This window comes from Lithobates pipiens, unplaced genomic scaffold (assembly GCF_037356315.1).
Source record: "Lithobates pipiens isolate NorthernLeopardFrog02 unplaced genomic scaffold, aLitPip1_a1.2 Scaffold_1, whole genome shotgun sequence".
Taxonomy (NCBI): domain Eukaryota; kingdom Metazoa; phylum Chordata; class Amphibia; order Anura; family Ranidae; genus Lithobates; species Lithobates pipiens.
In genome coordinates this window covers 214990598-215006374 of record NW_027507685.1, presented here as the reverse complement: position 1 = coordinate 215006374, position 15777 = coordinate 214990598, and the positions used below count along the sequence as shown (strand labels likewise).

Genomic DNA, 15777 nt, shown 5'->3' with positions numbered 1-15777 from the left:
GGACATTATTCCAATCCTGATACATCCAGATCAATCGGGGTTCACGAAGGGTCGTCAGGCTTCAGATGCCACCAGACGAATGGTGGATATCATTCACCAGGTGCCGCACACGGGTGCCCCCTCTGTACTCCTGTCCTTGGACGCTGAAAAAGCGTTCGATAGAGTGCACTGGGGGTACCTGTCTGTGGTGCTGGGAAAATTTGGTTTCACGGGTCCCATTTACAGCGCTATAATGGCTCGTTATTCCTTCCCCTCTGCCCCGGTGTATTCAGCAGACGCATTATCATCCCCGTTTGACATCTCCAACGGCACTAGGCAGGGGTGCCCCCTGTCCCCCCTTATTTTCAATCTAGTAATAGAACCCCTCGCGCAATCCATCCGAATGACTGATAGCATACAAGGTATAACCATTGGCAAAAATGTCCATAAAATAAGTTTATTTGCGGACGACGTGATTCTCATGCTCTCTGAACCCACCACCTCCCTTCCGGCAGCTCAAAGTATCCTTGCACAATTCAGCAAAGTATCATTCTATAAAGTAAACGAAGCCAAATCGCAAATTTTAAATTTGGGCCTTGATGCCTCCACCAGTTCCATGCTACGAAACCTGTTTCCATATTCATGGGCGGATGGGAGCATCACTTATCTAGGGGTTCAACTAACCAATAACACGGCAGACCTCTTCTCCCACAACTTCATCCCCTTCCGCACTCAGCTACAGAACGATCTTCGCAAACTGGCATCCTTTGAGCTGTCATGGATGGGCCGCCTCGCAGCCTTCAAAATGCTTCATCTACCCCAGGTATTGTACCTATTCCGGACATTACCGATCATCATTCCCCACTCCTTTCTTAAATCATTACAAGCTATGCTATCAGGGGGCGTGGCTTGGCACATGGAGAGGAAGGCAGCCTGAGACCTCGGCTCCCGCTCCACCATCTAGAACGGCGCACAGCACGGCCGACAGCACCCTCGTTCTTCTCCCCCATGAGCAGGAGGGGGACCGGAGACACCCCCCGACCCTCGGGGGATCTCAAATCCAAAGGAATAGGCAGCTACTTCCCCGCGAAGGGATCCGGGGGACGGACCACACCGGCTTCCAAGATGGTGGCGACCCGCTCGGCGGCGGCGCAGGCGGCCCTCGCCACCTCTCAGGTACCCTCTCCGCTCCCGGAGGCCTCTTCTCCCTCACCGCACTCACCCGGTTCAGACACCCGGAGCCCCCACTACCCAGCGTGTCCCGGGACCCCTCCGCCCCAGCCGCATCCTCAGCCAGCACCCTGGGACATGGAATCCTACCTCAAGGCCCTCCCCACCAAAGGGGATATTGAGGCCTACATCAGCAGGCTTGAGCGCTCCTATAAGCGTGAGATCACAGACCTACGCCATGATATAGGCCAGCGCTTTGACGATATTGAAGCGACGGTGGAGGAATCTGTGACCAGAATTATTGAACATGATCACATTCTTCAGCAACACACTAATCAGATCCAACAACTGTTTTACGGTCTCGATGACCAGGAGAACAGAAGTAGACGCAATAATATTCGCATCCGCGGGGTTCCGGAGTCGGTTGAAAACAAGGATCTTGCCAAAGCAGCCATTTTGATGTTTAACCAGCTATTGAACAAGCCCCAAGATGAGCACCTGGAAATTGACAGGATTCACAGATCCCTGGGCCCCCGCAATCCCAACCCGGCTTACCCAAGGGACATTATTTGCCGCATCCATTTTTTCCATACCAAGTCTGACATCATGCAGGCCGCTCGGTCTCGGGACTCCATTCTCTTTAACGGATCCCCCGTCATGCTTCTGACGGACCTCTCCAGGCAGACCCTTCTCATGCGGAAATCTCTGAAGCCACTCACAGACGCACTTCATTCTAAGCAAATTAAATATCGATGGGGCTTCCCTTTTCACCTGTTTGCATCTCATGAGGGTAAATCGGCCACCTTTCGCACCCTGGGTGATCTCCCTAACTTTCTTGAAGTGTTTGAACTACCACAGATCCGGATTCCGGATTGGCCCTTGGAGGCGGCCACTCCGGGGTTTCCTAAAGCGCCTCGCTGGGAGAAGCAATCTAGGAAGAAGAGATCCAGATCCCGCACCTCCGAATCTCCACCTGGCTGAATCTACCCCTCATAACCTGGGGGGTTTTTTTTTCTCCCTCTTCCTTTCTATAAACTTTGTGGTTTTCCCTTGACGCCTGCTGGCTTCCAGATCTGCCTATATGTTCTGTTTTACCTCTTTCTCCTCCTCTAGGTGACTGGTGAATTGATCACTGAGCTTGGACGCTGGACTCCTACCTATGAAGTCCTATTTTTTCAACCACACTGTTCGTTGACGTTTTCTATTTTTGTCATTTTATTTTTGTTGCGACTCTTACATGAGTCCCCTTGTGCTCCTTTTCTATTACGGTTGCTCGCAGGCCTTAGACCGTAACCTGGACTATATTTTTGCTACTATGCTGTTGACTTTCAATTGTTACATTGCTGTTATGTCGCCCCGCACGTGCTGTGCTGTGCGCTTTAGATAAGCACTTTATCTTTATTATTGTTTATCTTACTATGTTGGGGCGGAGCCCCTAAGTTTTGCCCTTCCACGTTCCCCACGTTAGGGTGTGCAGAGTCTTCATTGCCTCTGTTCTCTGTTGTTTTTCTAGTTACCTGTGTAGTGTTCACCTCCCTTTCTCCCCCTGAACACTAGTGGGTGGGATCTGATTCCTCCCTTCCCGCCCTGCCTGGGGGCATTACATCCTGACCCACCCCCCTAGGTTCTGTTGAGCCCTTTTCAGACATATTTTGCTTGACACCCTCTCCCCCCCTGACCTTAGGGCCCACTTCCTAACCCTTTATCTCCTCAACTGGAGACTACCTCCTCTAGTTCCCATGACAGGAACCCTACCGCATCCCTTCCGTCCCCCCCCCTTGACGTGCCCACTTTAGGTATTAAAATCTCCTCCCTTAATTGTAGGGGGTTTAATACCCCAGAGAAGCGTAGACAACTCCTACATCACTTTCACAAATCCAAAACTCATATCCTACTCTTGCAAGAAACCCACTTCCGGACAGACAAACTCCCTAATATCTCTGACAAACGATACCCATGTTGGTTTCATAGCACCAACCCGGACGCCAAGACGCGGGGGACCTCTGTGGCCTTCCATGCCTCTTTTAACCCGACTGTTCTCGACCAGGAGATAGACCCCAGTGGTAGATATGTGTTTTTGAAGTTACAGGTTCAACAAATAGTTTTAACCATTGTTAATGTTTATTTCCCTAACCAGAACCAGCATCGATTCCTCTCCTCCGTGGCATCCCGCCTGCGCGCTTTTGGCACTCATAACTTGATCCTGGGTGGTGATCTGAACGTACCATTAGTACCGAGTCTGGACTCGTCCACTGGTAAGTCACACATCCCTCCTTCCTCCCTGACCAGTATACGCTCCATTTTGCAGGACCTCTCCTTAGTTGATCCCTGGCGGGTGCTTTGCCCTTCGGCGCGTGACTATACTTACTACTCCCCTGCACACAACTCATACAGTCGACTCGACTACATACTGATCTCCCAAGCTCTACTAGACTGTGATCCTACCTGTGACATCGGACTGAGAATTTGGTCTGATCATGCCCCGGTGCATCTATCACTTGGGATGCCCCCAAACAATCGCGCCCACAAATCCTGGCGACTTAACGATAACCTCCTCCGTGACTCAGTCTGCAATGCAGCACTTACCGCAGCAATCACAGAGTTTAACCTGGTCCATGCTGAAGACAACACCTCTAACCTGACCAAATGGGAGACGCTTAAATGTGTCCTCCGAGGCATTTTGATTCAGCATGGCTCCAGGCTAAAGAAGGCCCGTACTGCCGAAATTTCCAGGTTATTTGCACTGATCTCTGCTCTTGAGGCCTCCCATAAACACTCTCCCGATCCTAAGATACTCGCAGAACTTTCTAATGCACGTCGGGACCTCCAACGGATATTTACCGAACGCTCTGTGATTGCCTGCGCTAAAGGTAGACATACTCACTACGCCAATGCGAACAAGTGTGGGAGACACCTTGCTCGCACAATTCACCCCCAGCAACGCAGACAAAATATCTCCCACCTCATGTCCTCCACTCACGTTAAACGCACTAAAAACTCGGAGATTGTTTCTGACTTTCGAGACTTCTACTCTGCCTTGTATAATCTTCCAGTAACTCCAACAACCGCCCCTTCCTCGCACTTAGACCTCCTACAATACATACAGGATACCTCCTTACCGCATCTACCCTCTGACGCTGTGTCGGACCTGGAGCGCCCGCTGACTACCCCTGACTTTTTGACTGCCATTAAAGAGCTCAAGCAGGGCAAGAGCCCGGGTCCCGATGGTTACACGCCTTTATTCTTTAAGCAATATGCCCACCAATTGGCTCCGCTAATGGCGCGAGCATTTGAGGAGGTTGGCGACGACCATCCGCTCTCTACCAAACTCCTGCAAGCTCAAATTGTAGTGATACCCAAGCCTGGGAGGGACCCCACACTCTGCAGTAATTACCGCCCCATCTCCCTATTGAATGTTGATCTGAAACTCTACGCCAAGGTCCTTGCCACGCGCCTGGCCCCCCTCCTTCCCTCTTTGATCCATGGGGACCAAGTGGGGTTTGTCCCTGGCCGTGAAGCCAGGGACAACACCACGAAAACACTACATTTGATCGCCTACACCAAGACACACAATATCCCCGCCTGCCTCTTGGCTTGTGATGCCGAGAAGGCATTTGACAGGGTGAGCTGGCAGTTTCTTTGTGCGTCCCTGCAACAAATAGGCTTAGGCCCTAACTTACTTTCCAAGATAATGGCTCTCTACTCTCACCCCACTGCTCGGGTCTCAGCTAACGGGGAATCGTCCACGCCATTCCGAATAAGTAACGGTACCAGGCAGGGCTGTCCTCTTTCGCCCTTGCTGTTTGCAATCACAGTGGAACACCTGGCACAGGCTATACGTAACAATACCTCTATTCACGGTATTCCTACCCCATCGGCTCCCCGCAAGCTGTCACTCTATGCTGACGACTTACTTCTATATGTCACAAACCCCCGCATTAGCCTACCACATATTCTCGAGGAACTGGACCGCTTCGGTACCCATAGTAATTTTAAACTTAATATAGACAAAACCGAAGCCCTGAATATCTCTCTGCCGGAGCGGGACCTGGCGGCCCTGAAAAGGGACTATCCGTTCCGATGGCAATCACGCTCCATTAAATATTTAGGGACTGCAGTTCCTAGAGATTTACAGGACATCTACTCCCTTAACTATAGCCCCTTGTTGACCAACATCAAACGTTCCCTCGACTCCTGGTATAATCTGAAACTTACTTGGTGGGGGAGGATGAACGTCATTAAAATGGACATACTGCCCAAGGTTCTGTATCTGTTCCAAACTCTTCCTATACTTCTTCCTCGGATGTTCTTCCTCTCCCTCCGATCTGCGATAATTAAATTTGTATGGCTCCGCCACCCCCCTCGACTGAAACATAGGATCCTATGCGCCCCCAAGCTCCGCGGGGGGACTGGACTACCTGACTTTCAACTATATCACACGGCATCCTTGCTGTCTAGACTGTTAGAATGGTTCCCGAGACCCCTACCCAAACTTACAGTGACTATTGAACAAGATATGGCCCTTAGAGACCTTAGGGCCCTGTTATGGGGACATCACGCCGTGTTCCGCTCGCTTCGTGGGGTCTCCCCCCTGACGATCGCAGCTCTGACCAAATGGTACGCCGTCTCCGGTACGACAGGCCTGTCCACGGATCCTGGCCCTCTTTCCTCCCTTTTTGACAACCCACTTCTCCCCACTCTCCTCTCGGCTACCCACATTGGGGCATATCGCAGGGAGGATTGGCCCACAGCTAATCAATTTGTCCACCCCTCCACTGGTCGCTTGCGAGCTCTGGCGACATAGTCTCCCCTACCGGACCTAGATTGGCTCTCTGAGCGGTCCATCAATCAATTTTGCAACTCACTCTTCCTATCCGGTAAAACTCATAGGACCCTCACCTTATTTGAAGAACTTTGTACTCTACCTCACACACCGAGACACACGTTATCTCTTCTTTACAAAGAACTCCAATCTCTTACTTACACCTCACTTCCCACTTATACTGATAAATGGTCTGCTGACGTCGGAACCGAAATCTCCTCATCACAATGGCATACCTCCTTTATCCTTACTCACCAATCCTCTAGATCAGGGTTCACTCAGGAAAAAAACTATAAATTGTTATCACGCTGGTACAGAACTCCAGTCTCGGTACGCAGAATGTTCCCCGGTTCAACGGATGTGTGCTGGCGGTGCCATGGTGCGACAGGTACGTTCTTTCATGTCTGGTGGGAGTGTTCTATGGTTCGCCCTTTTTGGGATAAAGTTTTTGAAACGTATAATGCTATGTATCAAGCTTCCTTATCCCCCTCGCCCTTGGTGGCCTTACTGTCCATTATACCGGGCTCCATCAAACGGCACAAGTCTTGCCTTCTTAGATTCCTCCTCTCTGCTGCCCGTCATAACATCACCCTCTCCTGGAAGACGGATCGGGTCCCGTCGGTGGTTCGATGGATAGAACTTCTTAACGAAATGATGGTCATGGAGGAGCTGCAGGCGAAGGTGGACGACAGATATGACAAATTTACTGTTTTGTGGTCTATCTGGCGTCATCATTCGGCCTCAGCGGGCTTCCTTAATGGCATTCGATAGGACAATGCCATGTCCTGTATTTTTGTTGTTCACCTGTGATACTCCTTTGGGGTTGCACAGCTAATGGGCCTGTGCTCTTACTTCCCTTTGCACACCACCATCCGGCTGGCCCCCGTCTGTCTTCCCTCCCCCCCATGTGGCGATATAGGTTGAATGTCGGGCCACCGACCTGGATCCATACTGACGGCTGCAGTACGGCCCAGTATGATTTCAGTGTTTGAGGTTCCTGTCATCCTCCTTTCCTCTCCCTCACCTTCCCCTGTCCCTTCCCCCCTCCTCCCCCCCTTCCCTTCCCTCCACAGGTTGATATTTTTTTTTTCTTTATTTTCACTTATACTGGTATTAATCAGCTTTGTCATTTACGCAGTTTTTTATGCTGTTACACTTGTACCTCGCTGTTTGTGTATCTTTTGGAATGTACTGCTATTTTGTACTCCTTATTTGCACTGACCTTGTGATAATAATAAAACTATGTTCAACCACAAGCTATGCTATCAGCCTTTCTATGGCAAGGTAAAAAGGCCAGAAGTGCACACAAACTCCTTGTTAAACATCGCGCGGCGGGAGGGGCAGGCTGCATTGACTTCCACGATTATTACATGGCCACTATCTTGACACAATTGCGAGAATGGATAGCCCCCTCTCAAATTACTCTTTGGGGTCAGTTGGAAGCATCACTAACCCCGGGGAAAAACCTACACGTATGGTTGCTCTCCTCCAAGTGCCCTCTCACCAAAACTCCACATTTCCCCCCCACTATGTTAGCCACCCTCAGGACATGGAACAGATTTCTACACCTCACCAACAATCATACTAACAGGGCCACGTTAAAAACTCCGCTACCCGTACTCCAAGAGAAAATAGACTTAGTGTCCTATGCATCTTGGCGAACCAAAGGTATATCGCATATTGATGATCTCTTCGCATTGGGGCGACTAAAAGCATTCCCTGACCTGCAGAAAGAATACCAGCTTCCAAACTCAGACCTCTACCTGTACCTCAGAACCAAGCATTACCTCCACACATCTCCAGACTGGCCATGCAAAATCCCCCACCCTGCGTGGCTTTTTCTTACGAACCCGGCTTGCAAACACAAAGGCATATCTCTATTCTACGCTATACTCCAACAAAAACACACACTTGATAAATCAGCTCCTATGCTCAAATGGGAAAGAGATCTCAGCCTAACGTACACACCCGAACAATGGGCCAAAGCAATCAAATCTACTTACCAATACACCAGATGTGCCACATTATGGGAACTAATGATTAAAATAACTCAAAGATGGTACTTAACCCCAGACAAGGTGTCAAAGTTCTCTGATAAACACTCTACGGAGTGCTGGAGGCAATGTGGGAATAAAGGGGATATACTCCATATTTTTTGGAGTTGCCCCAAACTGGCTTCCTTTTGGGAGTCGACTTTTAAGTTAATATCTGACATATCCCAAGTTGCAACTTCCCCTAGTCCTGACCTAGCTTTGCTCTCCCCGAGTCTTGACTTACTCCCAACAAAGATGAGGCACTCTATCTCTCATGTCTTGCTGGCAGCTAGACTGGGGATAACCAGACGGTGGAAAAACCCTTCTCCACCGACTTTAGCGGAAGTAATAAGCACCACACATCTACATTACACATACGAAATGACGCTTGCACGCAGTAATCCCAAAAGGGATCAGGTGTTCCAAAACTGGACCCCCTGGTCGACGTGGATTGCACACACCAACATTCTACCGCTGGAAAACTGTTCCCACCCATCCTGAGGTTCTACTACACTGGGTTTAACAGACGTTATTCTAGAGAATCTCTGTTCCACATCCGTTATGATATTGTAACCAGTTGTTGTACCTATGTTATTACCGTATTATGGTTTGAAAACAATTTGATCTCGATACGAATGGGATCCCGAGCCGCTTCCTGGGGGCACTGCTCTCCTCCCGGACACAGAATTGATCCCGTAAGGGGTGTCTAGATGGAGAGGGGTTCCCCACCAAATTGTGGGTCGCGCTCCATAGCTCTACATTTAAGAGGTGTTCGCACCAAAGGTCATCATCTGGCTGTTTACGTAGTCTTATGTATAATGATAATTCTGTTGATAGTTACTCTGTTTGTTATCTCTACAGTCGACATATAAGACACTGTTCATTCTACGATTTTTTGTAACATGTGAAAACCTAATAAAAATCTACCTTTCAAAAAAAAACTGCTGATCTACTAGGATTTTCTCGCACAACCATCTCTCGGGTTTACAGAGAATGCTCCTAAAAAAGGGAAAATGTGCCTTGTTGAAGTCAGAGTTCAGAAGAGAATGGGAAGACTGGTTCCAGATGATAGAAAAGAAACAGTAACTAAAAAAAATAATCACTTGTTACACCCAAGGTATGCAGAAAACCATCTCTGAACACACAAAACATCGAAGCAGATGCGCTACAGCAGCAAAAGACCACACCAGGTGCCACTCCTGTTAGCTAAGAACAGGAAACTGAGGCTACAATTAACACAGGCTCTCCAAAATTGGACAATAGAAGATTGGAAACACATTGTCTGGTCTAATGAATCTCAATTTCAGCTGCGACATTCAGATGGTAGGGTCAGAATTTGGAGTAAATAACATGAAGGCATGGATCCATCCTGCCTTGTATCAACGGTTCAGGCGGGTGGTGGTGTAATGGTGTGGGGGAAATTTTCTTGGCACACTTTGGGCCCCTTAGTATCAACTGAACATCGATTAAACACCACGGCCTACCTAAGTAATGTTACTGACCATGTCCATCCATTTATGACTGCAGTGTCCCCATCTTCTGATGGCTCCTTCCAGCAGGATAATGCACCATGTCACAAACCTCCAATCATCTCACCACTGGTTTCTAGAACATGACAATGAGGTCACCGTACTCCAATGGCCTCCACACTCACCAGATCTCAATAGAGCACATTTGGGATGTGGTGGAACGAACGAGTCACATCCTGGATGTGCAGCTGACAAATCTGTGGCAACCGTGTGATGTTATCATGTTAATATGGACCAAAACCTCAGAGGAATATTTCAAACACCTTGTTAAATCTATGCCACGAAGAATGAAGGCAAAAGGAGGTCCAACCTGGTACCAGGAAGGTGTACCTAATAGAGTGGCCGGTAAGTGTATTTAAATGACTCCATACAACATTCAGATTTGAAGCGGATTACACAGATAGCTGTGAACAGGTTATTTATATTTGATGTTTTGGTAGTAGCTTACAATTTGAAGTGTAAACATTTAGGCTCTGAAGCGGTCATCCCGAATAGTAATGAAGGCTTTGGAGTGGTCATCCTTATCCTGGCTTTACTACCTAGTGAGACACCAACCTAGGACAAGCAAGCAACTAGTGAAGTCTGAAACTCCCATCCTGCATTTGTTGGGCCAGTCACATTTTTGCTTGTCATTACATATTTTGTGCAATATGTGATGGATGCTCCTGATTAAAGTGGAGCTGTGGCATATGATGCAATCTGTCACTTGTGTTCGCAAAGTCAGTTTTTCTTTTATACAAGTCCCTGTACCATATTGAGAGACAAAAAAATGTAATCATAGCTACACCCTCCTATCCTTTACAGTCAAGGAAGCTGCCAGCTTAGCCTTTGATCAGCAGTTATAATGGTGCCTCTGGGCAGCTGAGAGTAATGTCAAAGTCTGGCTACCAGCAAAGACGTGGACCTATGTGGTGGAGACTTCTTGCCACCCAAAACTCTACTAAGCTTCGGGGCTACAGCACCCTAAACAGAACTCGTTAAGAATCTGCAAAACAAAAAGTTTGCTTTCTTATCATCAGCCATACAGTGCATCCTGAAAGTATTCACAGCACTTCGCTTTTTCCACATGAAATTATATTACAGCCTTACTCCAAAATGTATTCGATTCATAATTTTCCTCAAAATTCGACAAACAATACCCCATAATGACAACATGAATGAAGTTTGTTTGAAATCTTTGCAAATTTATTACAAATAAAAAACGAAAAACATCCCATGTACGTAAGTATTCACAGCCTTTGCTCAATACTTTGTTGAAGCACCTTTGGCACCAATTACAGTCTCAAGTCTTTTTGAGTATGAAGCTACAAGCTTGGCACACCTATTTTTGGGCAGTTTCTCTCATTCTTTGCAGGACCTCTCAAGCTCCATCAGGTTGTATGGGGAGCGTCGGTGCACAGACATTTTCAGATCTCTTCAGAGATGTTCAGTTGGGGTTCACGTCTGGGCTCTGGCTGGGCCACTCAAGGACATTCACAGAGTTGTCCTATAGTCACTCCTTTGTTATCTTGGCTGTGTGCTTAGGGTGGTTGCCCTGTTGGAAGATGAACCTTCGCCCCAGTCTGAGGTCCAGAGCAGATTTTCATCAAGTAAGTCTCTGTACATTGCTGCATTCGTCTTTCCCTCAATCCTGACTAGTCTCCCAGTTCCTGCCGCTGAAAAACATCCCCACAGCATGACGCTGCCACCACCATGCTTCACTGCAGGGATGTTATCGGCCAGGTGATGAGCGTGCCTGGTTTTCTCCAGACATGACACTTACCATTCAGGCCAAAGAGTTCAATCTTTGTTTCATCAGACCAGAGAATATTGTTTGTCAAGGTCCGAGAGTCCTTCAGGGTCCTTTTGGCAAACTCCAGGCGAATCATCATGTGCTTTTTACTGGGGAGTGGCATACATCTGGCCACTCTACCATACAGGCCCGATTGGTGGAGTGCTGCAGAGATGTTTGTTCTTCTGGAAGGTTCTCCTCTTTTAACAGAGAAATGCTGGAGCTCTGTTAGAGTGGCCATCGGGTTCTTGGTCACCACCCTAAGGCCCTTCTCCCAGGATCACTCAGTTTGGTCAGGCCGCCTGCTCTAGGAAGATTCCTGGTGGTTCCAAACTTCTTCTATTTAGCCCAGGTTCACACTGGGCTGTGGGAGTGAAGCCGTGAGAGTTCAGCTGAACTCGCACAATTTCACTCCCACTGGTCATAACCGATTTCGGCTGTGATTACAGAGACGTCAATGTAAATCGTGGGCCGAAATCGCAAAAAGCAGCACAGAAACAACTTTTTAAAATCGCGCAGTGCCGGAGATGTGGCGTCGCACCGATTAGGACGGTGTCATTGCCGGCAATTGCCACCAATTTGATATGTCAAATCGCACCAGTGTGAACCAGGGCTTACAGAAACATCTCAAAGATGATCAGTGGAAACAGGATGTACCTGAGCTCAATTTTGAGTGTCATGGCAAAGGCTGTGAATACTTATGTACATGGGATTTTTTTGTTTTTTATTTTTAATAAAGTTGCAAAGATTTCAAACAAACTTCTTTTTTTACATTGTCATAGGGTATTGTTTGTAGAATTTTTAAAAGGAAAATAAATGAATTGAAGCCATTTTGGAACAATTCTGTAATATACCAAAATGTGGAAAAAGTGAAGCGCTGTGAATACTTATCGGATGCACTGTATACCCTGAAGTCTTTCACCAGGTGTCCACAATCCTGCCTGCCAGTGCCTGACATTATAATATATTGTGTTATGACCACACACACACACAATAAATTATGTAACCGGCTAAGGAGGTGTCACTGTAATGCAGCAGATATGTTCAAAAAGGTACTCTATATAGGGAAAAAAAAAAAAAAAAAAACACATACAAATTTCCTGTGTGCTAGATGCGTGTATAAGCAGTGCGCAGAACATTAACTGAGGGTATTAGTTGTTGATTAACTTAACTACTAAGATCCTATTTCCATTCTAACACCCCTTGCATGAGGAGCAAAGAATTAGAGACTTACCTGAATTTTTTGCCGCACTCAGCTTCCCGCAGGTAGTCACACTCCCAGGACAGCTCTTTCTGCAGGACCTGAACACTGTTCTCAGGAAACAAACCTGGGCAGAGATCAGACAGATTTTACCTGACTGCTTACTATTATGTGACACAGCAATCTACACCGGCTCTAAATGTCTGCAACTTATTTGGTTTTAAAGCCCAAACAATTTTTACCTGAATTTCTTCCCTTTTTTTATGAAACCCAAACTTCTCTTTTAATACAGAGCACAGTTCCACTTTACCACTTACTTCTAGATCGGGGTCTCCAAACTTTCTATAAAAAAAAAAAGGGCCAGTTTACTGTACTTCAGAATTTAGGGGGGCTGGACTAGGACCAGTGGAAGGAACGGTGCACCATGATTGGCGTCAGCGGAAGGAATAGTGCCCCATCGTTGGCGTTAGTGGAAGGAATTTTTCCCCACTGTTGGGGTCAGTGAGAGAAGTAGTGGCCCTTGGTTAGTATGAATGAAAGTAATATTGCCCCATCCTTGATGTCCATGGGACAAATTGTGCCCCATTGTTGGCATCAGTGGTAGGATTAGTGCCCATTGTTGGTGTCAGTGTGAGGAATAGTGACCCTTTGTTAATGAAAGGCAGTGGCGTCACTACACCTGGTGCAATAAAACATGGTGTCTCACCCCCCCCCCCCCCCCCATTGTCTAAAGAACTATGTGCAGAGTGCCCCTCACCCCTATATACCCCCTCCTAGCACAATTCCTCTTCCTCCTTCCCTCTGTCCATTTCAGCACAAATCCCCCCTCTCAACATAAGTCATCACTCTCATAGACCCCCTTTCAGCACAAATCCCCCTTCTCAGCATAAAATACCCCCCATTCCTCTTCCCAGTATAAATTCCCCCAAACTCCTCCATCTTATACAAAATTATTTTACCCCCCCATCACAAATCCCTCCTTTTAGCATAAATCCCTCCCAAACCCCTCATTCTTACACAAATGAGCTTATGAACCCCGTCCCCCTCCCCAGATCTCCCCTCAGATTATAAATCCTCACCCACCATATACCACTTTCAGTATTAAATCCCTCTTCTTGCATAAATTCTCTTATTCCACCACCCAAGCCACCCTCAGCACAAATCCTCTTATTTGATCCTTCCCTGCCAATCTCCCCCTGCAAGCACAACCCTCACCCCAACACAAAGTCACTCACCTCCAGATTTTCCCATAAAAAAAAAGGTCTTAATCCCTCTCAGCATAAATCCTTCCTCTTATTGCTCAAATCCTCAGATCCCTGCCCCCAGCACAGACTTACTGGTTATCAGTTACTGGGACCTCAGCGCCAAGAGATCTCCTTCCCAGACTCCTCCTCCTGTCCTGTCAGAAGACAAGCCAAAAGCAGAGGAGGAACCTGCAGGAACTTCCCTCTGCTCTCTGACACTGCTAACATACAGCTGGCTGGGACAGATACCAGCTGCTAAAGTGTCGGCAATCACTGCGCTGGAGACCCGGGGACACCGCAAGGGAGAGGTCGGCAAATGCTCCGTGCTAGTGATCGCAGACACTGTAGCAGCCCACTGGCCCCGCCCCCGATGCTCGAACACTGTGCCCGAGCAATCCATAGCAATGCCACTGATGAATGGAAGTGCCCCACCCTTGATGTCAATGGGAGGAATTGTGCCCCATTGTTGCTATCAGTGGGAGGAATTGTGCCCCATTGTTGGTATCAGTGGGAGGAATTGTGCCCTTTTGATGGTGTTGCTGGGAGGAATTATGCCCCATTGTTGGTGTCAGTGGATGGACTAGTACCCCAAGAACCAGATAAAGGCAAGCAAAGGGCCACATCCACCCCCCCGGCTCCGCAGTTTGGAGTCCACTTCTCCAGATCATAATAGCACATCTTTAATCATACGCTGCGTTTACCGTATATACTCGAGTATAGGCCGACCCGAATATAAGCCGAGGCCCCCAATTTACCCCCAAAAAACTGGAAAAAATTATTGACTCGTGTATAAGCCGAGGGTGAGACATGCCTGTCCATCCCTGTGTGTCCGTCCATCCCTGTGGGTCCATCCATCCCTGTGTGTGTGTCCATGCATCCGTGTGTGTGTGTGTGTGTGTGTGTGTGTGTGTCCATGCATCCGTGTGTGTGTGTGTGTGTGTGTGTGTGTGTGTGTGTGTGTGTGTGTGTGTGTGTGTGTGTGTGTGTGTCCGTGCAGCCTACCTGTGTCCAGCCTGCCTGTGTCCGTCCAGCCTGCGTCCCGTCCAGCCTGCGTCCCGTCCAGCCTGCGTCCCGGCCCGGCCCGTCCCGAGCCGAGCCTCCGTCCTTCAGCTCTTCGTCGGCGGCCATTCTAGGATTCAAAAGCCGCGCCTCCGTCGGTGATAGGCGGAACACTCAATTTCCCACTGACTGCTGTTCCGCCTATCGGATGTCCGTGATAGGCGGAACACTCAATTTCCCAGCAGCCTGTGTTCCGCCTATCACGGGCATCGTCTCATCCTCGTCCGTAGTACGAGGATGAGACGATGCCCGTGATAGGCGGAACACAGGCTGCTGGGAAATTCAGTGTTCCGCCTATCACAGGCGAAGGCGGAGCCGGAGGCGCGGCTTTTGAATTCTAGAATGGCCGCTGTCTGTCTGCTCGACACGCTGATCGAGCGGGCAGACAGCGATGACTCGAGTATAAGCCGAGGGGGGCACTTTCAGCCTCAAAAAAGAGGCTGAAAATCTCGGCTTATACTCGAGTATATACGGTATGTACACAAAACATTTGGGTTTATTCAAGACAAAGGAAATCAGGTTGCTCACATTGTGCAATACGTACACATTCCTCCTAGTTTTATCTCTTTGCCCCAATACTACACTCACTGATACAAACACAATAAAGTCAATACAGAACACGAAGGGGAGAATTTACTAAAACTTGAGCAGACTGGTTCTTATCCGCAGCTGCTCTAGATTCTATCAGCTTCTATTTACATCTTATTCAGTTAAGCTTTGAAAATAAAAGATAGAAGTTGATTGGCTACCATGCACAGCTCCTCTAGTCTTGACAAATTCCCCCCAAAGACATTTGAAGTAATTTCTGTAACAGTATGCTTTTCTAGGTAAAATGGTTTTAATGTAATTGGGGTACTATGTGGCACAGTGGCAGCCATAGAAAACACACACGATAGATGATGATATTTACTCACTAACGGCAATCATTATATAAAATCTTGTTCTGAATCACTTGCTACTCGGTTGTGT

At 47.9% G+C, this 15777-nt stretch overlaps 1 protein-coding gene across 1 annotated transcript in view; it reads right to left on the bottom strand.

Moving 5' to 3' along the window:
• The window catches only part of COQ8B (coenzyme Q8B), an 87932-nt gene that overhangs the window by 40609 nt on the left and 31546 nt on the right, over positions 1 to 15777 (bottom strand). The window contains exon 10 of the mRNA XM_077482212.1: positions 12539 to 12632. Within this exon, the coding sequence (XP_077338338.1) occupies positions 12539 to 12632 (94 nt within the window). The remainder of the gene's footprint in view (positions 1 to 12538; positions 12633 to 15777) is intronic.